Source organism: Elephas maximus, chromosome 3 (assembly GCF_024166365.1).
Source record: "Elephas maximus indicus isolate mEleMax1 chromosome 3, mEleMax1 primary haplotype, whole genome shotgun sequence".
Lineage (NCBI taxonomy): Eukaryota > Metazoa > Chordata > Mammalia > Proboscidea > Elephantidae > Elephas > Elephas maximus.
The window spans coordinates 134,687,607-134,710,039 of NC_064821.1; the positions used below are offsets into that span (position 1 = coordinate 134,687,607).

General features: G+C 38.8%; 1 protein-coding gene across 1 annotated transcript; it reads right to left on the reverse strand.

The window, feature by feature from the left end:
• Positions 1-5,025: 5,025 nt before the first annotated feature.
• On the reverse strand, positions 5,026-22,137 carry C3H1orf52 (chromosome 3 C1orf52 homolog). Its single transcript, XM_049879666.1, has 3 exons — positions 11,017-22,137; positions 10,186-10,384; positions 5,026-5,514 (listed from the first exon to the last, which is right to left on the reverse strand). Exons 1-3 carry the CDS (start codon positions 11,290-11,292, stop codon positions 5,441-5,443), a joined length of 549 nt encoding a protein of 182 aa, XP_049735623.1. The 5' UTR covers positions 11,293-22,137; the 3' UTR covers positions 5,026-5,440.
• Between the last annotated feature and the right edge of the window lie 296 nt (positions 22,138-22,433).

A 22,433-nucleotide genomic window follows, 5' to 3' on the forward strand; every position in this document is an offset into this window, starting at 1 on the left:
GGTGTGTGAGAATGAGGGAATAGAAACCACGAGATTTATTGGCTGAACCCATGTGTCATGGATTGAACTGTGTGCCCCCAAAATATCTGTCTACTTGGCTAGGTCATGATTCCCTTGTATGATTGCATGAGTTTCTACCATTTTATCTTCTGATGTTATTGCCCTATGTGTTGTAAATCCTATCACTTATGATATAATAAAATGGATTAGTGGCAGCTATACTGATAAGGTCTAAAAGATTAGGTAGTGTCTTAAGTCAACCTCTTTTGAGATATAAAAGAGACAAGCAAGCAGAGAGACAAGTTAACCTCATACCACCAAGAAAGCAGTGCTGGATTCCTGTGCAGAGATGCTCCCAGACCAAGGGAAGACTGATGACAAGGACCTTCTTCCAGAGCCAACAGAGAGAGAAAGCCTTTTTCCTGGAGGTGACACCCTGAATTTGGACTTATAGCTTACTGGATTGTGAGAGAATAAACTTCTTTTGTTAAAGCCATCCACTCGTGGTATTTCTGTTATAGCAGCACTAGATGACTAAGACGCCATGTGATGGGTAGTGAGAGAGAGGGCAGATTTCTGGGTTGATGGCAATGCCATTAATAAGAAATGGAATATAGGAAGTGATGTGACTTTTGGCACAATGTGTTTGATTTTGGGCATGTGGCATGTGAGGGACCTTTGGTACCCAACAGAAGATGTACAATTTGATGCACAAATCTGGGGCTTTATAAGGGGCACTCTGGCAAGTGATACAGGGTAAGAAACTATCAGAGTGTTGCTGATGGTGGTAGCCAGAAACTTGGCTGGAGTCATCATGAACCAGTGTGCTGAATGAGAAGAGGAATTAGGCTGCACTGGCATTCACAGGCAATTGGAAGAGAAGTAGCCAGAGAAAAGATAAAGAAGAGAATCAGGAGAGCACAGGGCCCTGAAAGAAATCAAAGGAGTAAAAAGATTTTTACATCATTTCAGATGACTTGAATGGAAATGACAGAAAACCCAACTCAAACTGGTTTACATCGTTGGGGTAGGGGAGAGATTATTGGCACATATTACCGAAATGTGAGCCTCTGGCTAGGGCGGATAGCAATATACTAAGAAAAATCGGGATCAGCCCTAAGCCAGGGGTTAGGAATTCAGCTTACACTCAACATTTAACAGTTATATTGAGTACCTAATATGTACCAGGCATTGTTCTAGGCAATGAACAGGCAAAAAGTCTCTCTTCTGTGGACCATACATACAAGTGCTTCTTGGTATCTTTACTTATTTGCCTTAAAATGCAAATGTAACACTTTGAATTGCGAAATCTATCTACGTGGAGGGAAAAAAAGCTTAAGAATTTAATGAAGAGTCCAAAACATATGCTGAGAATTTATCATCTTTTTGTAGGAACATGTGGAACTTCCGTACTAAGTGATAATGGAGAAGTGAAATAGGGAACAGTTCAGTATTTGCATGAAACCTAAAATGCCACCAATAATATATTTTAAAATCCAGTTGTGGAGCTATACACGTCAAAGGTTTTGACTCAATCAAATTGAATAGCTGAGTTAATTCAGATCATATATATACCTGTAAAAACAAGAATACTTACATTTTCCAGTATCTCCAGGAGGGCTTATTATCTTAGTTGTGCAGCAACTGCATTACTCCATATTTTAATTAAAATATATACAGATTGCACACTGATTCAATTAAAAAGAAAAGTCACTCTCAGCTATTAAATCCAGCTAAGCACCACTGGTTTCTCAGATCCCTCTCTCTTCTCCATCTTCAATGCCTTAGTTCATTCAGACACTGGACCACTGCTACTGGTCTTTTTGACCCCAGACTTGTAACCTACTTATTTCCCATGGCTCCTGATGTGATTTTACTAAGATGAAAATCTGTGTTCTTTGTGTCTGACACAATGTCTGCCACCCAATAGATACTCTGTAAACCTTACAGATTCTAGCCTGAGGTCTGAAGCTAACTCACTGTGCATCCTTGGGTATGTTGTTTCACCTCCCTGGGCCTGATAAACATACCTCACTGGGATTTTGGAAAATTAAATAATACTATGTGATTGAACTTTGTGAACTCACAAGCACTATACAACTTTAAGGGTTATAAGATTAGAAAGTTGTAGGTTGGCAAATAAGTCCAAATAATTGTTCTTTGATTCAAGTTGGAATGTTTTTCAAAAAATCTATAAGGCTACTTCTATATTGAATTATAAAATATGGCCCACGGATACTTAATTCTTAAGATGCCCTATACAAAAAAAAGTCATTCAAGACTGATACGGCCCTATTGTTAGTTGGCGTCAAGTTGGCTTTGATTCATGGCCATCCCAGATGTGCAGAATAGAACTGCTTCATAGGGTTTTCAAGGCTGTGACCCTTCAGAAACATATCACCAGGCCTGTCTTCCAATGTACCTCTGGGTGGCTTTGAACCACCAACCTTTTGGTTAGTAGTTGAGTGCTTAACTATTTGTGCCACCCAGGGACTCCACTATGGCCCCAACTTCCTTATTTTATAGATGAGGAAACTGTCAGAAATATCTTGATTCTCTAAAAAGGAAGCTATCTGGATAGATTTTTAAAAATCTGCATTGATTTTATTTTTTTCAAGATTTTTCTCCACTGCATTTTCACTAGCTGAAACAAACAACTCATTTATCTCAGGATCCACGGACATGTGTTTTACAAACCTTTCCAGGACATCTCTGAAGGGGGAAGAGAATCCAATCCCTAATGTGGCTAATGTAGAGTGACATGAAAGTACATTTTTCCAACCAGGAATATTTCTGTGGAAGATTGAGTCATCCTTAAACAAGTTCCTCTTCCATTTTAGGACCATATTTTGAAAATAAACCCAATGAGATACAAATGGCCAACTGCAGTCAGACTGTTCCAAAATATTTAGCCTTTTTCCTAAATCCTCTTTCTGCTCATCAGAAAAAAAGAACCACAGCCGGTCCTTAGCATAGGTACACATCTCCCAGAAATTATTAACCATCTTCACAGGTGCAGCCACTACCTGTCTAAGAAATCAAAACATGTCCTTTCCCTCCCACCAAAGTGTCATTTCCTTCTTCCCTTCCACTACGTTCTAGAAAGGAGACGCATGTAGTGATTTTGTTCTCTGCCATAAACCAATTGGTCTAAATTGGGAGTTGAGCCAATGGGTGGTAAAGAGTTTAAAAAGATCTTCAGACAGTGGCTTGCTGGGCATTTTTTTTTGTACAAGGTCTGCTTTCATGCCAATTTTAAAACCCTGAAATACTTCAGTATCTTCGGAGATAATCTGCTCCACCAATACATATGTACATTCAGACTACAGAATTTCTCCAGCACTTGGGAATCACTTTGTAATTATAGCCCCACTTGTTTGTTTAGTTTGGTGTCACACTAGTGTTAATGCCTCTTCCCAGTATGTGGCACCATAGCCCTCCAAAGTCTTCAAATACAAAGACTTCAATCTTATTTCTAAACAAAAAAAAGCTTCTTGCTTTATCAACTTGGGATTCGTGTATTTGTAAACCTAGGCTAGGACACGGTATTAGAGAATGAGCACCTTTAGAATTGGATTGTGTAAGGCTGAGACATCCTGGAATTCATCAGACTGAAGGGTTCTCTGTCCTAGCTACACATTAAAATCACCTATGGGGCGTTAAAAAGCCAATTCAGTCAAAATCCCTTGGGTAAGGCCTGGCCGCTGATACTTTTATAAAAAGGTCCTTAGGTAATTTTAATGAATCACCAGCTTTGAGAACCAGTAATAACAGTAATAAACCAGGCAGAACTTAAGAAACTTCCCCTAGTCTGGTTCTCATAACTAAATACATACTTTAAGACACAGTTTACCATCAGCAAAATACTTTTTAATTCCGAACGCTTACAAAGCTTATCCTTTGTCTATAATGTTATAATTGATTTTAAACATTATGTTCCCTCTTCATTCCACAAAATACTGTCGCTGGAAAATTCACTTTTAATGACATATACAAATTTTAATCTACCTGATTCATGTTTCTGACTAGACAAATTTTATATAATTTTTAAATTTTGGCTTCCAGTATGGGGAAAACAATAAGTGAGTTTTTTTTTAAACTTACAGACTAATGTCTTTCATTTTTTTCATACATTAAATGTGTGATATCCTACAATTAATTCTTGTCTCTTACAGGTATAAGAATCACGGAAAGAATGAAGTAGTATGTAACCTCTTCTTTTTATCATTCAAAATGTTACAAGTAACTGTTCTGCATTTTGGACTACAGAACTCAAAGGTTACATCTTCCTGACTTTGCCTTGTTCATTTTGTTGAACTATACGTAAAATACCAAAAGAGGAGCTGGGGAGAGAAAAAGATGTAGGACTAAGGCTGCCAGATAAAATACGGGGTGCTCAGTTAAATCTGAATTTCAGAGAAATGATAAACTTTTTTTGTGTATGTCCCAAATATCTTACATACTAGAAAATCATCTATCTGAAATTCAAATTTAACTGAGCATCCTGTATTTTTATTTGCTAAATCTGGCAACCCACTATAGAAGGTAAGACCGTTACCTTCAGTAAACTTACCGGTTAACAAAGAAATTCATGAATAATCATAACGTAAGGCATATGTGGTGAGTGCGGTAACATAATCAGGGAAGGAAGGGTCTCCGCTAACTACCAGAGAGAAGTATCTGGGAGAGACGGCAATTGATGCAGTTCTTAAAAGAACGAGTAAATTTTGGTTGATGGATAGATGGTTTAGTGTGATGATTTTGGAGTTCAGTGTCCTAGGTTAAATCTCGAGTTCACCACTCACCAGCTGTGTAACGTTAGACAAGTTACTTAATCTCTCTTTATTGTAAAATAAGGATAATAATACCTACTTTACTAGATTAAGAAACAGAGATAACATATACACAAGCACCTGGACCATAGGAGGCACTCCCTAAACGGTAATACTTTTACAACCTAAAACATCACCTGGCAAAGAGATTATTTACCACAAATATTTGAATGTTAATGTTATACAGTAATAGTAATATTGAATAATTACTTTTATTTCCATGATCTATTTACACTGTACACTGTTGAAAAGCACCCTACAAGTTCACAGTACTTTATATTTACTTTAAAAATATATTCCTTTATAAAAGGTTCATAGAACACTGGCATGTCAACACATGACAAAACTCTCAAATCATGTCACCACTTTTGTGATAGCAAGAATGCGTCTAAGTGTTGTCAACTCCACAATCACAAGTCACCATTTGAGTTTTAAATACATACAGGTTTTAAATAAAAAATGAATTCTTCAGTGGAAAATTCCTAGGATAATACTTATTAGCTAATTAACATGGGTTGTGTCATAATAATTTACAGTATCAACTTATTCCATCCAAAGAAACATTTCAACAAGTTCACAGTCCAAAACTTTTTGTCATTTGTTGTTTTTTACTTTTTCTTCTTTGCTGGTTCTCCTGATTCCATCTTGCGCTTTTTAGATGTATGCTCTTCTTTTTCATCATCTTAAATAGAAAAAAAGAGTTTCAATCAGCAATTAAAAAAAAAAAAGTTAATAATTAAAATGTACTTGACTTTACATGAAATCATCACCTCATCAACTAATGTTTCTTTCAGTGTTTCCAAATAAAAAACAAAAATTAACTTTTAGAACTCTGATTTAAAGTACAAGTGAAAATAAGGAATTTTTTAAACTGTAGAGTTACTAAAAAAAAAAAAAAACTCACTTGAAATGACAAACTCAGAAGACTTGTTCTAAGAAAGCTTTTCCCAAATATTCTACAGTTCACACATTGGTACGTTTACATACAAGCTACACTTTGTAATAATGGTGAGAATTGTTTTCTTTTTATAAAAAACAAGTAACAAGTTACCACTATTTAAATGGCTATCAGCTATCTTTTTTCTGTCAATCTGCTTTCTCTCCTCCAAAAACAACTTCCCTCCCCACCTCATACTCCCCCAAATCTTTATATTTTGAGATTAAGAAGATCACTCATGGCTAGAGACTTTACTGAGTTTCTATTTTCAATTTTGTCCTGAGTAGTTTAACTTTTTTTCCCCATTTCTAGAAGGGTTAGAATATTCTAAGGGCACAGAAAAACATACATCTTCCCTCTTCATACTATGGAGAATTTGAGGGGGCAGGTAAAACAATGTCCATGATTTTCATACCTTTCCAGATTGTTATTAGTATCTGTAGTCAAAAGAAAATTTCCAATTAATAAAAATGCTGTCAAACCATAAAAAGTGATTCATTTTACTTGATTAAGAAAATCCAACCACTATAAACCAAAAAAAAAAAAAAAAACCCAAACCCATTGCTGTTGGGTCGATTCCGACTCATAGAGACCCTATATAGGACAGAGCAGAACTGCCCCACAGAGTTTCCAAGGAGTGCCTGGTGGATCTGAACTGCCAATCTTTTGGTTAGCAGCCATAGCTCCTAACCACTACACCACCAGGGTTTCTCAACTATTATACATGATTCAATAAAAACAGGGTAGCACAGACCAGCTGCAATTCCCCAACTGCATGGCATTATTTTAAGAGCTGCATATAGATAGAATAAGTAACACGTAGATGTTGTGATTTATAAAACGTAAACTTATTTTAAGCACATTACTGAATTTATTGTAATTTTTGACTATTTTCTCCATCAACAAATACTCAAAAGTTCAACCACTATCATGTACTTGTCTATAAAATATCTGATGTTGAAAGTGGCCATTGATATCAGATCATAAACTCTGTGCAGGAAATATATTTAAAATCTCAAGCCTTTGGTTGCCTTCTACTGACTGTACCATACTCAGAATATCTCATTTGTTGATGTGGACAGTAATTTGTATCAAAAGCAGGTAAAGGTCCACACACCTTCAAACACAGCATGGTGATGTTATACATATATTTCATAGTGCACTGTGGGTTTATTTAGGCAGTGAGATAAAATGCAATTCCGATCAACAACTTACCCCAGGAATTTACAAACTAAAGGTTTTATCAGTAATCTATCACGTACACACAAAAATACTAGCTTTACAAACCAACTAAGAAAGTATACAGCCCCAACAAGCCAAGGTCCTCTTTTTTAAAAAAATTGGAGTTTAATTATCATCACGCTTATCTTTTGCCATTTTTTCAGAAGTGGTAATAAATTGAAAGTACTTGCTAACTCTTACACTATAAAATCCAGTGTTAACATACATGAAAAGGATGACCCTGAGACACTTTTACTTGTCATCTGCCACTTAGCACAAGTAAATTCACTGAACAACAACAAAAAATCACAAGCTACTGAGACTGGATAACTTCCAGAGATTTGGAACCCTGTTAGTGCAGTGGTGGAGAGCTCAGATGCTAACCAAAAGGTCTGCAGTTTGAATTCACCAGCCCCTCCTTGGAAACCCTATGAGGCAGTTGTACTGTCTTCTATGGTCACCATGAGTCAGAATTGACTTGACTGCAATGGGTTTAGTTTGGTTATTAGTGATTTGCATAAAAGAGCTAACGCCACCTTGTGACAGGACAAGGCATTGCCTTAAAAAACTGCATAAAAAAAACAACTTGAAAATGTTTATCTACTGAGCATCTACTCTGTGCCAGACACTACACCACATACTATGAATGCACTGGTGAGGAAGTAATCTTCCTATTATGGAATTCATGTCACTTGAGGTAAACGAGTTTAACTTATTGATATAAATTAACTTTCTAAATACTAAAAAAAATCATTACCTACATTAGCCAGGCTTTTATGGTTAGTTAATAAAGCTTCAATTAACACCTAAGCACTAATGCAAGAAGTGCTGATAAGTGGGAAGAGCAAATGATGAGTCTGAGAATTCATTCTTTAAAATATTTAGAAGGTAACTGGAAAAAAAAGCCCAAAGGACAGAAAATGGAAGGAAAAATAAAAACAAGGTAACTTGTTGATTCAAGAAATTCAAGCAGTTAAAAGTACAGAGTTTCTAACACGTGATAGTTTGTGAATTAAAAAAAAGAGGTAAAAAATTGTTGGAGAAATCAACTTTGCAGAGACTTTGTGAACATGGTATAGGAGTTACAAAAAGGTGATACACAGTTACACTCAATAATCAACATTAAAGTCAGAATAGAAGATTCCAGGATTATTTTTTAATCTCACAGTGCGGCTTTGAACTGGCTGAGCCCTGGGTCCTTTTGTCTTTTGAGACTGCCTACATTTGCCTTCTGATAAAGAACAACAATGTAATCAAAAGGAGAGAAACTACCCATGGAAATAGCAGTGGTATTTGCCAGATATTGGGAACTCCTTCTACATGAGCTCAAAAGACAAGCTAGAAAAACATAATTCTACTCTTTCTTGCTTGCCCCGGTATGTAATTCTGGCATTTTCCACAGAGACAAAGATATCGGAGCACCAGCCTATGGCACCCCAGTTTAAATATCAACTCTACTGTCCTTACTACCATTCTTTCTACAGAAAGACAGCTATTTCTCAAACACTCTAGCCTGGAAAGCATCAAGAGATCAAATCCCAGAGTAATACAGCATACTTTACATTTAAAAGTCCCAAATCTGAATATCTTTTCGGCTTCTTTCTAGCTATGTGAATTAGTTTGGGCAAATTCTTTAATCCAAGATTGTTTTTGCCTATAAAATGGCAATAATGAATTCAGGATGCTAAAAGTAATAAATTAGAACATTTGTATGAAAGTGCCTATTTTAGAGCTTGAAATTTCCCAGTTTTGTGACCTTGGACAAGTCACATACGCTCTTATTTCCACATTTCCCCACCTGGTTTCACAAACAGTTGTAAAGATTATCTATGTGAAAGTATTTTATTATTTATATAAAATACTACACAAGGTATTATAAATGCCTATTGTAGCTAAGGTCTCCAAAATTGTGCCATTTTCTGAAGCTGTGCACCATTAGTGACTTCTAATCGGTATTGGGGAACCAGAGAAAGAAATGGAAAGCTAAGTAAATCAAAACTAAAGTAAGAATTCCTTACAATTACCCTGATTTTTCTCCTCCAAACTCTCTGTATGGCTATAAAAGGAGCAAAGTAAATAGTTCTTGTACTGGCGGAAGATCAGGAATCTGTTTAACAAAAATGACAGCTCTTTCTTAAATATGGTACTCCAAAATATTCAGTTCAACAAATATCTACTGAATGCTTACAATATACTAGAAACTCTGATATAACCATTAAACATGATCTGGACCCTGCTGTTTGAGGAACTCATTTTCACAGAAATAAACTTAGGAACATATAATTACATTAAGGATGATAAGTGCAGTCAACAGCATTAGCACATACAAGGTACAGAGAAGCAAATAATTAGAGGGAGTTGGTATCTGAGATTTTTTTTCCCTTTGAGTTGGATCTTGAAGGATGAATGAGTTTACCAGCCAAAGAGGAGGAAAGGATATTCCAGACTAACGTGTAACATATATGGAAAGGCAGGAAACCATAACATAGCATGGCCTATGGAGTTCTGAATTTCAAGGTTTTAAAGTACTAAAAAGGGGACTGTGAGAAATGAGGGTCGAGAAAGGGGCAGGAAGGCCTTGATTCTGTCCTGTTGGTGAAGGGTTTTAAGCAGTTGAGTTACATAATCAGATACGACTTTCAGAAAGTGAACACTAGCTTCGGTGTTAGGCATGGAACTGAGACGGTAAGAATGTGGAGGCAGAGATTACTGTGACAGTCCAAGTAAGAGATGAAATTATATGAACTAAGGCAAGCCAACTAAGTCATTCTCTTCCTATTACTATGCAGTACTACTCAGTTAAATTCATTTTATCATGCTACTTTTAGCTCTAAAGCTTAACTGCTTTAACATAAAATGAAGCCTTTAGTACTTCGCAGCTTCAATCACAGGAAAGAATCCATGAATTCATGCTGTTCTAATAAGGCACCATGAGATAATCCAGATTTCACTTTAAAGGTTATTATGATCTTTGCCTAAAACACAGCAAATACTACTAGCTGAAATACTGGAGATTTCATTGTAAAGCCAGAGTATGTACACTCTTTCTCAAAAACACAGCAAAAAGTATCCAAAGACCATCACAATCATGTTGCTAATTCGCTGCATTTAAACATTGTTCACTAAATATCTCATTATTTTTAAACCCACCAAAAGAACCAACAAGATATTACCACTAGAGTATCATCTTCTTACCTGATTCCACTGTCTCCTCCCCCTCTGGTAGAAGCCTCGCTTTCTTAGCATTCTGGGGGGCATCATCACCATTGTCCTCATATATGTTAGACCATTTTATCGCCATATCCAGCTCCGGAGGTGGTGGCTTCTTCTCAGTAGTGTAGGTCTCCGGCGGTGGTACATAGTTTGACTTCCATACTTTGAATTCTTTTGGAGGCTGTCAAGCAAGCACATTAAGAAGCACTGTGACGAACCGAGGTTCCTATGATCGATCGATAGGAGCACATGCACCTCCCTGCCGTTCGCTTATCTTTCAGACTTTTTTTTTTAAGGTTTAAAGACAGATTTTCCATCAAATCACAATATTGTCAAGTGAAAAGCCAAAGGGTTCCCTAAATGAATAAAGCTAATAACTTTTAGTTACCAAAGAAGAATCCAGTCTCAGAGATACTACGCCAAGGCTGACCCCTTCAGGAGGCTGCAGCAGACACTGTCTTGGAGGCAGCACCGCAGGCACTTCGGCATCAAAGGGAAGGGGTCTCGGGGAGAAGCTGCAGCGGGGGGCGGGGGAGTCACCACCGTTAGTCCTCGCCGCGTGGGATCGGGGCACCGAGGGCGGAGGTTTCGGCCTCCTCCAAGGGGGCGGGGACTGCGGGTCCGGTATGACACCCACCAGGCTGGAGGAGAGGACCCCGGCTCCCCAGGGATGGAGATGAGAAGGGTTTGTGCAGCATCCCGCAGGGGGTGGTTGCGTGTGGGGGAACAGACAGCCCGACCCCAGGAGGGGGGCTCAGGAGGAAGGGGGCGGAGAACGGGGCCAAGACCGGGATATCGGGTCAGGGACCTCACCTCCTCAGGCGCCTTGACAACGTGCCTCTCCCAGTCTATCTGCTTGTTGAGGGGATTGTAGAGAAAGGCCGGGCGAGTCACGCTCCGGAACAGCTCGTCGGGTCCCGGCAGCCGCTTCTCCGCCTTGTTTTCACAGCCGCCCCCAGGCTTCGCCGGATCCGGAGCCCTGCAACTCGTCTCCTCCGGCTCGCTGTTGTCCTCCTCAGCCGAGGAGCCTGAGCTGCTGCTCCCGTAAGCCGCAAAATAGCTCAACGGGTCCTTCTCGTCAGCTGCCATGACGGCGGCGCGCGGTGACCGAAGGCTCCGCCGGAAGCCGGAAGCCGTTCTAGGGCCCGCACCTCTCCTGGCCCCGCCCCAAGTCTCGCCGACTGGCCTGTGGCCTCCGCCCCCTGGCGGCTGTGCGGCGCTCGGGGGCCCGGGTTGAGGAGGAGGCTTGAAGCCGAGCACGTTTCTAACCAGGAGCTAATTTTGAGCCCGGGATCATTCCTGAGGAGCCTTGAGGAGTGTCAAGAGCTTCAGAATTCAATAAGTACTTATTAAAGGCATAAGAAAAACTAAGAATTTTGTCTTTATAGCCACTCTACTTTGAGTCTGCCCCGAGAGGCCAGGGTTCTTCCTGATCCTGCTGCATCCCTTTTTCCAAATAAAAATTACCTTTAGTGTGCTTCTCCAGGTCGTCATGGAAGACCACCATGGGTGCTGGACTTCCCAAGTCACAAACCAAATCCTCCTCTGCTTGACCACATTGAAGCCTATCCTGAACATACTCTCTCATGAACTCCTCTTGGCTTGCTTGTATCCCATCCACGGGGGTCCTCCAACCTCTATGGCTCCTCATTGTTAGCCTCTTCCCACGCCTACTTCACTGTGTATGGCCCTTAATTATTGTTTCCCAAGATGTTATACCATCTTTCAGCAATATTTACATTTTGTAAGGGTGTTACAAAGTTGTTGCCCTCCAGTCCGTTTGGATTCATAGTGGCCCCATGTGACAGAGTAGGGCTGCCCTGGAGGGGTTTCTAGGCTGTGATCTTTACAGATGATTGCCAGGTCTTTCTCCCATGATACTGTTGGGTGAGTTCAAACTGCCAACTTTTTTTTTTATGTGCTTTAAGCAAAAGTTTATAATTCAAGTCAGTTTCTCATACAAAAAGTTATACATTGTTATGTAACTCTAGTTTCTCTCCCTACAATGTGACAGCACACTCCTCCTCTCTACCCTGTATTTCCTGTGTCCATTCAACCAGCTCCTGTCCCCTGCTGTCTCCTCATCTCAACTCCGGACAGGAGCTGCCCATTTTGTCTCATCTATCTACTTGAGCTAAGCAGCACACTCTTCACCAGTATTATTTTATGTCTTATACTTCCGTCTAATCTTTGTCTGAAGAGTTGACTTCAGGAATGGTTTTAGTTCTGGGCTAACAGATAGTCCGGGGGCCATGACTTCTGGGGTCCCTCCAGTCTTAGTCAGACCATCAAGTCTGGTCTTTTTACTAGAATTTGAGTTCTGCACCCCACTATTTTCTCGCTCCATCAGGGACTCTGTTGTGTTCCCTGTCAAGGCAATCATTGGTTGTAGCTAGGCACCATCTAGTTCTTCTGATCTCAGGCTGACGGTCTCTGGTTTATATGGCCCTTTCTGTCTCTTGGGCTCTTATTTTCCTTGTGTCTTTGGTGTTCTTCATTCTCCTTTGCTCCAGGTGGGTCGGGACCAATTGATTCAACTTAGATGGCTACCTGTTAGCTTTTAAGACCCCAAATGCCACTCGCCAAGGTGGGATGCAGAACATTCTTAAAAAACTTTGCTATGCCAATTGACCTAGATGTCCCCTGAAGCCTGGTCCCCAGACCCCCAAACCTGCTACTCTGACCCTCGAAGCATTTGGTTGTATTCAGGATACTTCTTAGTTTTTGGTTTAGTCTAGTTGTGCTGACTACCCCTGCACTGTGTGTTGTACTTACCTTCACCTAAAATAATTTTTGTCTACTATTTAATGAATACCCCTCTGCCTCCCTCCCCACCCTCATAACCATCGAAGAATGTTTTCTTCTGTGTTTAAACCTTGAGTTCTTATAATAGTGGTCTCATACAATATTTGCCCCTTTTCGACTATTTTTACTCAGCACAATGCCTTCCAGATTCCTCCATGTTATGAGCTGTTTCATGAATTCATCGTTGTTCATCATTGCGTGGTATTCCATTGTGTGAATATACCATAATTTATCCATTCATCTGTTGATGGGCATCTTGGTTGTTCCCGTCTTTTTGCCATTGTGAACAGTGCTCCAATGAACATGGGTGTACATATACCTATTCATGTGATGGCTCTTATTTCTCTAGGATATATTCCAAGGAGTGGGATTGCTGGATCCTATGATAGTTCTATTTGTAGCTTTTTAAGGAAGCACCAGATCCATTTCCAAAGTGGTTGTACTGCTGGTGTGTAAGTGTTCCAGTCTCTCCACGACCTCGCCAGTGTTTATTGTTTTGTGTTTTTTGGATTAATGCTAGCCTTGTTGGGGTGAGATGGTATTTCATTGGAGTTTTAATTTGCATTTCTTCAATGGCTAATGAATGTGAGCATTTCCTCATGTATCTGTTAGCTGCCTGAATGTCTTCTTTGGTGAAGTGCCTGTTCATATCCTTTGGCCATTTTTAAACTAGGTTGTCTTTTTGTTGTTGAGGTTTTGCAGTAGATTTTAGAGATTAGGCGCTGATGGGAAAATTTTTTTCCCAGTCTGTAAGCTGTCTTTTTACTCTTTTGATGAGAATAAGTGTTTCTTTTTGCTCTCAGTTATCTAGTTTCTTTTCTGGTGTTTGTGCATTGTTAGTAATGTTTTGTATTCTGTTTATGCCATGTATTAGGGCTCCTAGCATTGTCCCTATTTTTTCTTCCATGATCTTTATTGTTTTAGAATTTATACTTAGGTATTTGATCCATTTTGAGTTAGTTTTTGTGTATGGTGTGAGGAATGGGTTTTGTTTCATTTTTTTTGCAGGTGGATATCCAGTTATACCAACACTATTTCTTAGAGAGACTCCCTTTTCCCCAATTATGGACTTTTGGCCTTTGTCAAATATCAGCTGCTCATAGGCGGGTGATTTTACATGTGGATTCTCAATTCTGTTCCATTGGTCTGTGTATCTGTTGTTGTACCACTACCAGGCTGTTTTGACTACCGTGGCAGTATATAGGTTCTAAAATCAGGTAGTGGGAGGCTTCCCACTTTGTTCTTCTTCTTCAGTAATGCTTTACTCATCTGGGGCCTCTTCCCTTTCCATATCGAGTTGGTGATTTGTTTCTCCATCTCATTAAAAAATGCCACTGGAATTTGGATTGGGATTGCATTGTATCTATAGATCTCTCTGGGGAGAAGAGACATTTTCACAATGTTGAGTCTTCCTATCCATGAGCAAGGTACGTTTTCCCGTTTAGGTAGGTCTCGGTATCCTGAAGTAGTGTCTTGTAGTTTTCTTTGTATAGGTCTTTTACGTCTCTGGTTAGATTTATTCCTAAGTATTTTTACCTTCTTGGGGGCTACTGTAAATGGTATTGATTTGGTGATTTCCTCTTTGACATTCTTTGTTGATGTAGAGGAATCCAACTGATTTTTGTATGTTTATCTTGTATCCTGATACTCTGCTGAACTCTTCTATTAGTTCCAATAGTATTCTTGTGGATTCTTTAGGGTTTTCTGTGTATAAGATCACATCATCTGCAGATACTTTTACTTCTTCCTTACCAATTTGGATGCCCTTTATTTCTTTATCTAGCCTAATTGCTCTGGCTAGGACCTCCAGTACAATGTTGAATAAGAGTGGTGATAAAGGGCATCCTTGTCTGGTTCCCAAACTCGAGGAGAATGCTTTCCTGCTCTCTCCATTTAGGATGATGTTGGCTGTTGGCTTTGTATAAATGGCCTTTATTATGTTGAGGAATGTTCCTTCTATTCCTATTTTCCTGGAAGTTTTTTTTTTTTAATAATGAATGGGTGTTGAACTTTGTCAAATGCTTTTTCTGCATCAATTGATAAGATCATGTGGTTCTTGTCCTTATTTATGTGATGGATTACATTGTTTTTCTAACGTTGAACCATCCCTGCATACCTAGTATGAATTCCACTCGGTCACGGTGAGTTATTTTTTTGATAGGTTGTTGAATTCTATTGGCTAGAATTTTGTTGAGGATTTTTGCATCTAAGTTCATAATGGAGATATGCATATAATTTTTTTTTTTTGTGGTGTCTTTACCTGGTTTTGGTATCAGGGAAATGCTGGCTTCATAGAATGAATTTGGGAGTATTCCATCCTTTTCTATGCTCCGAAATACCTTTAGTAGTAATGGTGTTAACTCTTCTCTTGAAGTTTGGTAGAATTCTCCAGTGAAGCCGTCAGGGCCAGGGCCAGGGCTTTTTTGTTGTTGTTGGGAGTTTTTTGATTACCTTTTCAATCTCTTCTTTTGTTATAGGTTTATTTAGTTGTTCTACCTCTGTTTGTGTTAGTTTAGGTAGGTAGTGTGTTTCTAGAAATTTGTCCATTTCCTCTACAAAAAAAAAAAAAAAACCCAGCGCCCTCGAGTTGATTCCGACACATAGCGACCCTATAGGATGGAATAGAACTGCCCCATAGAGTTTCCAAGGAGCGCCTGGTGGATTCGAACTGCAGACCCTTTGGTTAGCAGCCATAGCACTTAACCACTATGCCACCAGGGTTTCCTCCATTTCCTCTAGGTTTACAAATTTGTTAATAGTTTTTCATAGTATTCTGTTATGATTCTTTTAATTTCAGTTTGGTCTCTTGTGAGATCCCCCATGTCATTTCTTATTTGAGTTATTTGCTTCGTCTCCTGTTTTTCTTTTGTCAGGTGGCCAACGGTTTATTGATTTTGTTGATCTTTTCAAAGAACCAGCTTTTGGCCTTGTTAACTCTTTTGTTTTTCTATTCTCTATTTCATTTAATTCTGCTCTAATTTTTATTATTTGCTTTCTTCTGGTGCCTGAGGGCTTCACTTGCTTCTCCCTGTTTGTTCGAGTTGTAGGGTTAAAGCTCTGATTTTGGCCCTTTCTTCTTTTTGGATGTGTGCATTTATTGCTATAACTTGACCTCTAAGCACTGTTTTTGCTGTGTCCCAAAGGTTCTAGTAGGATATGTTTTCATTTTAACTTGATTCTGTGAATTTCTTTATTCTGTCCTTAATCTCTTCTGTAACCCAGTAGTTTTTGAGCAAGGTGTGTTCAGTTTCCATGTATTTGATTTTTTTTTTCCCTTGCTTTTTCTGTTATTGATTTCTACTTTTATGGCTTTATGGTCAGAAGAGATACTTTGTAATATTTCAATGTTTTGGATTCTCTTAAGGCTTGCTTTACGGCCTAACACTTGGTCTATTCCGGAGAACTTTCCATGTGTGCTAGAAAAGAAAAGTATTCTTAGCTGCTGTTGGGAAAAGTGTTCTTTATATGTCCATGAAGTCAAGTTGGTTGATTGTGGCATTTAGATTTTCCGTGTCTTTATTGAGCTTCTTTCTGTATGTTCTGTCCTTCACCTAAGTGCTGTGTTGAAGTCTCCTACTATTATTATTTTGAGCTATATCTTTTTTCAGTGCTGTTAAAAAGTTTATGTATTTTGGAGCCCTGTCATTTGGTGTGTATTTAATATAGTAATGTCCTACTGGTGTATTGATCCTTTAATCATTATAGTGTCCTTCCTTATCCTTTGTGATGGATTTTAAAGTCTATTTTGTCCGAAATTAATATTGCCACTCCTGCTCTTTTTTCATTGTTGTTTGCTTGATGTATTTCTTTCTATCCTTTCATTTTGGTGGTGTCTTTTAAGTCTAAGGTGTATCTGTGGTAGGCAGCATATAGATGGATCGTGTTTTTTTAATCCATTCTGCCATTCTCTGTTTCTTTATTGGTACACTTAGTCCATTTACATTCAGCATAATTATTGATAGGTATGAGTTTAGTGCTGTCATTTTGACATTTTTTTTTCTGCTGTTCTACTTAATTTTCCGTGCTAAGTCATTTTTTTCATCGTTTTCAGTGTTGTTGATTTTGTATTTGGTGAGTCTTCGTGTTTCTCTTTTTTATTTTGATGTGTAGGATTGTTAGTTTCCTTTGTGGTTACCTTAATATTTACCCCTATTTTTCTAAGTTTAAACCAATCTTTTATTTCTTTATATTGCTTTGACTTCCTCTCCATACGAAAGATCTATGACTACATTTTTTAGTTCCTCTTTTTTGTTTAATGTGTTTTACACAATGACATCTCTGTTTCCCTATTTTCAATGTTTTAGCTTTGATTTATTTTTGTGATTTCCCCATCTGGGTTGATATCTGGTTGCTCTGTCCTGTGTTCTAGTCTTGGGTTGTTATCTGATGTTACTGATTTTCTAACCGGAGGACTCCCTTTAGTATTGTAATTTCAGTTTGGTTTTTGCAAATTCCCTAAACTTCTGTTTATCTGGAAATGTCCTAATTTCACCATCATATTTGAGAGAGTTTTGCTGGATACATAATTCTTGGCTGGCAATTTTTCTTTTTTCCTTCAAGGCTTTATATATGTCATGCTATTGCCTTCTCGCCTGCATGGTTTCTGCTGAGTAGTCTGAGCTGTCTTATTGACTCTCCTTTGTAGATGACTTTTCGTTTATCCCTAGCCGCTCTTAAAAATTCTCTTTGATTTTGGTAAATTTGATTATGTCTTTGTGACTTTCTTTTGGGATCTACCTTGTGTGGGGTTTGATAAGCATCTTGGATATATATCTTCTCATCTTTCATGGCATCAGGCAAGTTTTCTGCTAACGAATCTTCAACAACTGTTTTTTCTGTTATCCCCTCTGTTCTGGTACTCCAATCACTCATAGGTTATTCCTCTTGATAGAGTCTCACATAATTCTCATGGTTTCTTAATTTTTTGAAATTCTTTCATCTGCTTTTCCTCAAATATGTTGGTGTCAAGTGCTTTATCTTCAATCTCACTAATTCTGACTTCCATTGCCTCAATTCTGCTCCTATGACTTTTTATTGAGTTGTCTAATTCCAAAATTTTATTATCTTCTGGATTTCTGTTTGCTCTCTATGGATTCTTGCAGCCTGTTAAATTTGTCATTATGCTGTTCTCTAACGTTCCTAAGTTCCTCTATTGCTTCATCTGTGTACTCCTTGGCTTGTTCTTCATTTTGCCTGACCTCCTTCCTGATGTCTTGAAAAGTTCTGTGTATTAATCTTTTGTATTCTACCTCCAGTAATTCCAGGAAGTTCTCTTTATCCAGGAGATTTCTTGACTCTTTGTTTTGGAAGCTTGCTGAAGCCACCATGGTCTGCCTCTCCATGCAATTTGAAATTGACTGTTGTCTCTGAGCCATCAATATGTTACTGTATTTAAATGTTTGCTTACTGTGTCCTAGCTTCTTGTTTTGTCTTATTTTGATATGCCCAAATAGGCTGATCATGTGAGCTAATTTGATTACTGGTGCTGTTGATTATCTAACGTCCTGTCGCCAGGTGGTTAGAGCTGTTACTAGGTACGTGACACCAGGAGTCCATTTACTTTTCTTGTATGGATTCAGCTCAGGTGTCCAGGTAGTCAGTCACCAAGTGTGTGGTGCAGGCTCTCACCTACCGTCCTAAACAGGGCTGACTGGTGTAAGCACAGGTATCTGGCTGCAGTAGGGGGTCACATGCTGAGCAAGGCTGACAGCCACCCGTGAGTGTCTGTGAAGAAGGCACGTCCTTGTTCCCTAGCGCGTTCGGTTAGCAGCCCAACGCTTAACATGTTGTGCCATCAGGACTCCATTAACTACCTTATGCTTGTGACTCTTGTATCTGGGTCTCAAACTCCAACCTTTCCCCCTGTATCTGTCAAAGTTAGAGAGAGAGAGAGGCAGAGAAATAATGACTGACTTATTTTAAGGAACTGGCTCACACAATATAGAAACTGGCAAGCCTGAAATTTGTAGGGCAGGAGGCAGGCTGGAAACTCAGGCAGGATTTCTATGTTAGAGTTGAGGCAGAATTCCCTCTTCTGGAAACTTCAGTTTTTGCTCTTAAGAACTTTAACCGATTGGGTGAGGCCCACCTACATTATTAAAGGTAACTTACAGTTAACTGGTTGTAAATGTTAATTGCATCTACAAAATACCTTCACAGGAACCATTTCAGGAGGCAGCATATAATTGAGAACTGATGGTACTGAAGAAAGAAGTCCAAGGTGCACTAAAAGCACTGGTGAAAAACAAGGATCCAGGAATTGATGGAATGCCAATTGAAATGTTTCAATAAATGGATGCAGCACTGGAAGTGCTCACTCATCTATGCCAAGAAATGTGGAGGACAGCTACCTGGCCAACCAACTGGAAGAGACCTATATTTATTCCTATCCCAAAGAAAGGTGATGCAGCTGAATGCAGAAATTATAGAACAATATTATTAATATCACATGCAAGTAAAGTTTTGCAGAAGATCATTCAAAAGTGGTTGCAGCAGTACTTCAACAGGGAACTGCCAGAAATTCAAGCTGGATTCAGAGGACAACATGGAACCAGGGATATCACTGCTGACATCGGATGGATCCTTGCTGAAACCAGAGAATACCAGAAAGATGTTTACCTGTGTTTTATGTGCAAAGGCACCAGACTGTGTGAATCACAATGAATTATGGATAACGTTGTGAAGAATGGGAATTCCAGAACACTTAATTGTGCTCATGAGGAACCTGTACATAAACCAAGAGGCAGTCATCTGAACAGAACAAGTGAACAATGCCTGGTTTAAAGTCAAGAAAGGTGTACATCAGAGTTGTATCCTTTCACTATACCTATTTAATCTGTATGCTGAGCAAATAATCCAAGAAGCTGGACTATATGAAGAAGAACGGGGCATCAGGATTGGAGGAAGACTCATTAACAACCTGTGTTACGCAAATGACACAACCTTGCTTACTTAAAACGAAGAGGGCTTGAAGCACTTACTGACGAAGATCAAAGATCACAGCCTTCAGTATGGATTACACCTCAACAAAAAAAAACAAAAATCCTCACAACTACATGACAAATGGAGAAAATATTGAAGTTGTTAAGGATTTCATTTTACTTGGATCCACGATTAACACCCACGGAAGCAGCAGTCAAGAAATCGAAAAACACATCGCACTGGGCAAATCTGCTGCAAAAGACCTCTTTGGAGTGTTAAAAAACAAAGATGTCACTTTAAGGACTAAGGTGAGCCTGACGAAAGCTATGGTATTTTCAGTTGCCTCATATGCATGTGAAAGCTAGGCAATGGATAAAGAAAACCAAAGAACTGATGCCTTTGAATTATGGTGTGGGCGAAGAATATTGAATACTCCACGGACTGCCAAAGAATGAACAAATCTGCCTTGGAAGTACAGCCAGAATGCTCCTTAGAAGCAATGATGACGAGACTTCGCCTCACACACTTTGGAAATGTTATCAGGAAATCAGGAAGGATCAGTCCCTGGAAAAGGACATCATGCTTGGTAGAGGGTCAGCGAAAAAAAGGAAGACCTTCAACGACATGGACTAAAACACTGGCTACAACAATGGGCTCAAGCGTAACAACAATCATTAGGATGGCACAGGACTGGGCAGTGTTTCGTTCTATTGTATGTAGGGTTGCTGTGAGTTAAAACCGACTTCACAGCACAACAACGACATGGTAAGTCCAGGGTGAGGATTTTAGGGGCAGCACAGGTGATCCTTGTATTGTCTATGCTTAAATGCAGCTCTTCTTTCAGGAAGTCCTCATAAGATTGTATTTGACAACTGGAGATCTAATTTGCTTCTATGTTTGCTTTTTTTCAAAGCCAACAGTGTACACGTTATCCAGTGATGCAAGCTCAGAGCCTTAAACTTCCTGCTCCCTTTTACGCTGCTTAGGTAAAACGATTGTAACTCTAAGACTTGATCGCTACCTCACACTAGACACAAAAATTACTTTGAAATGGATCATAATGCTAAACGTGAAACTGTAACAACTAAGTTTTCAAAAGAAAACATAGGAGAATATCATCATGACAAGAATCCCTAAACATGAAAGACTGATAAATTTGGCTTAATTAAAATGAAGAACTAATGTTTATCAAAAAGATAAAACATTCAAAACCCAAAACAAAAAGATTAAAAAAAAAAAAGTAACTGCTATTATCCTGGATCTGTCCCTAATTTGCCAGTGTCTGATCTTGCACTAAGAGTGACAGGCTGACCAAAGATGAATTGCCTCTTGAAAAAATGAGCTCCAAGGGGTTGTTTTTGCATCAAGTGATAACGCAGTATCTGTGAAAAGTAACTTTTCACTGCTACATTCATCAGCCAAGTAACGAAATGTATCTTGTCAGTCATTCTTGTCAAAGTAATTTATACATTATTGGGAATGGCTAGTTTTCAGTGTTTAAAGGGAAAAAAAAATTGACATTCCAGGATTCAGAAAACCCAAAAGCCTAAGCTTATTAAAACCTTAATTTTATTGTCCACAGTTAGTCAACAATCTGAAAGAAAATTATTATAAATACAGGTGCTACAGTATATCTAAATTAAGGTCTCTGATTTTGAGTAAGTCCCATTAAAATTTAAAAAAGGAAGCCACACGTTGAACTATGATTAATGAAAAGCCTGCTTTTGCTTTTTAAAGAGATTTCTTTTAAATATGCCATTACTTTTTATGCTAAACTGGAGGTGAAATGTTTTTCCATAATCCTCACAAGATGCTTATCCTACAAAAATCATACTGTTGCTGTTGAGCCGATTTTGACTCACAGCCACCCTACAGGACAGAGAACTGCCCCCATAGGGTTTCCAAGCAGCGGCTGCTGGATTTGAACTGCCAAGCTTTCACTTAGTAACCGAACTCCTAACCACTGCACCACCAGGTCGCCACAAAATCATCCAGTCTTTATAATGTTTTCTTAAAGCCAGTCTGTTTATCTTCTTCATGACTGATAAATTCATCAGTCTATCCAGAAATGTAATTCACACAACTTGAGTAACACTTTCTATAAAAATTAGTACATGTAAAAAAAAGTTTACATATTTCCAATGGGAAAACTTGGTATTTCCAAAATACATCACAGTTTTTAAAAATTTAAAAAACTTTTGTTAATGGCAAATTTCCATTTCTGCTTTTTGTAATTAATACAAATACAGGTGACCTTCCATATCTGCAGTTTCGCATTCACGGATTCAACCAACCACGGATGGAAAGTATTAAAAAAAAAAAAAAAAAAAAAGACTTCAAGGGCATGGTGGCAACTCGGAGAAACAGTTTGTGGCCATGAAGGAAGATGCACCCAGAGGGCCAGAGGCAGCCACACCCCGAGACAGTTTGGACAAGTGAGGACAACAGGAATGGGGTCGCCAACTTACGCTTGGGTGCTTCTTGGCTTGCCAGAGGATCTAGTG

Excerpts from the sequence above, each read along its gene's own strand:
- C3H1orf52 (XM_049879666.1), bottom strand. The coding sequence starts at position 11,292 with ATGGCAGCTGACGAGAAGGACCCGTTGAGCTATTTTGCGGCTTACGGG. Across the intron at positions 10,385-11,016 it reads TTGTCAAGGCGCCTGAGGAG|CCTCCAAAAGAATTCAAAGT; the intron begins GTGAGGTCCCTG and ends CTTGCTTGACAG. Across the intron at positions 5,515-10,185 it reads GGAGGAGACAGTGGAATCAG|ATGATGAAAAAGAAGAGCAT; the intron begins GTAAGAAGATGA and ends TTTCTATTTAAG.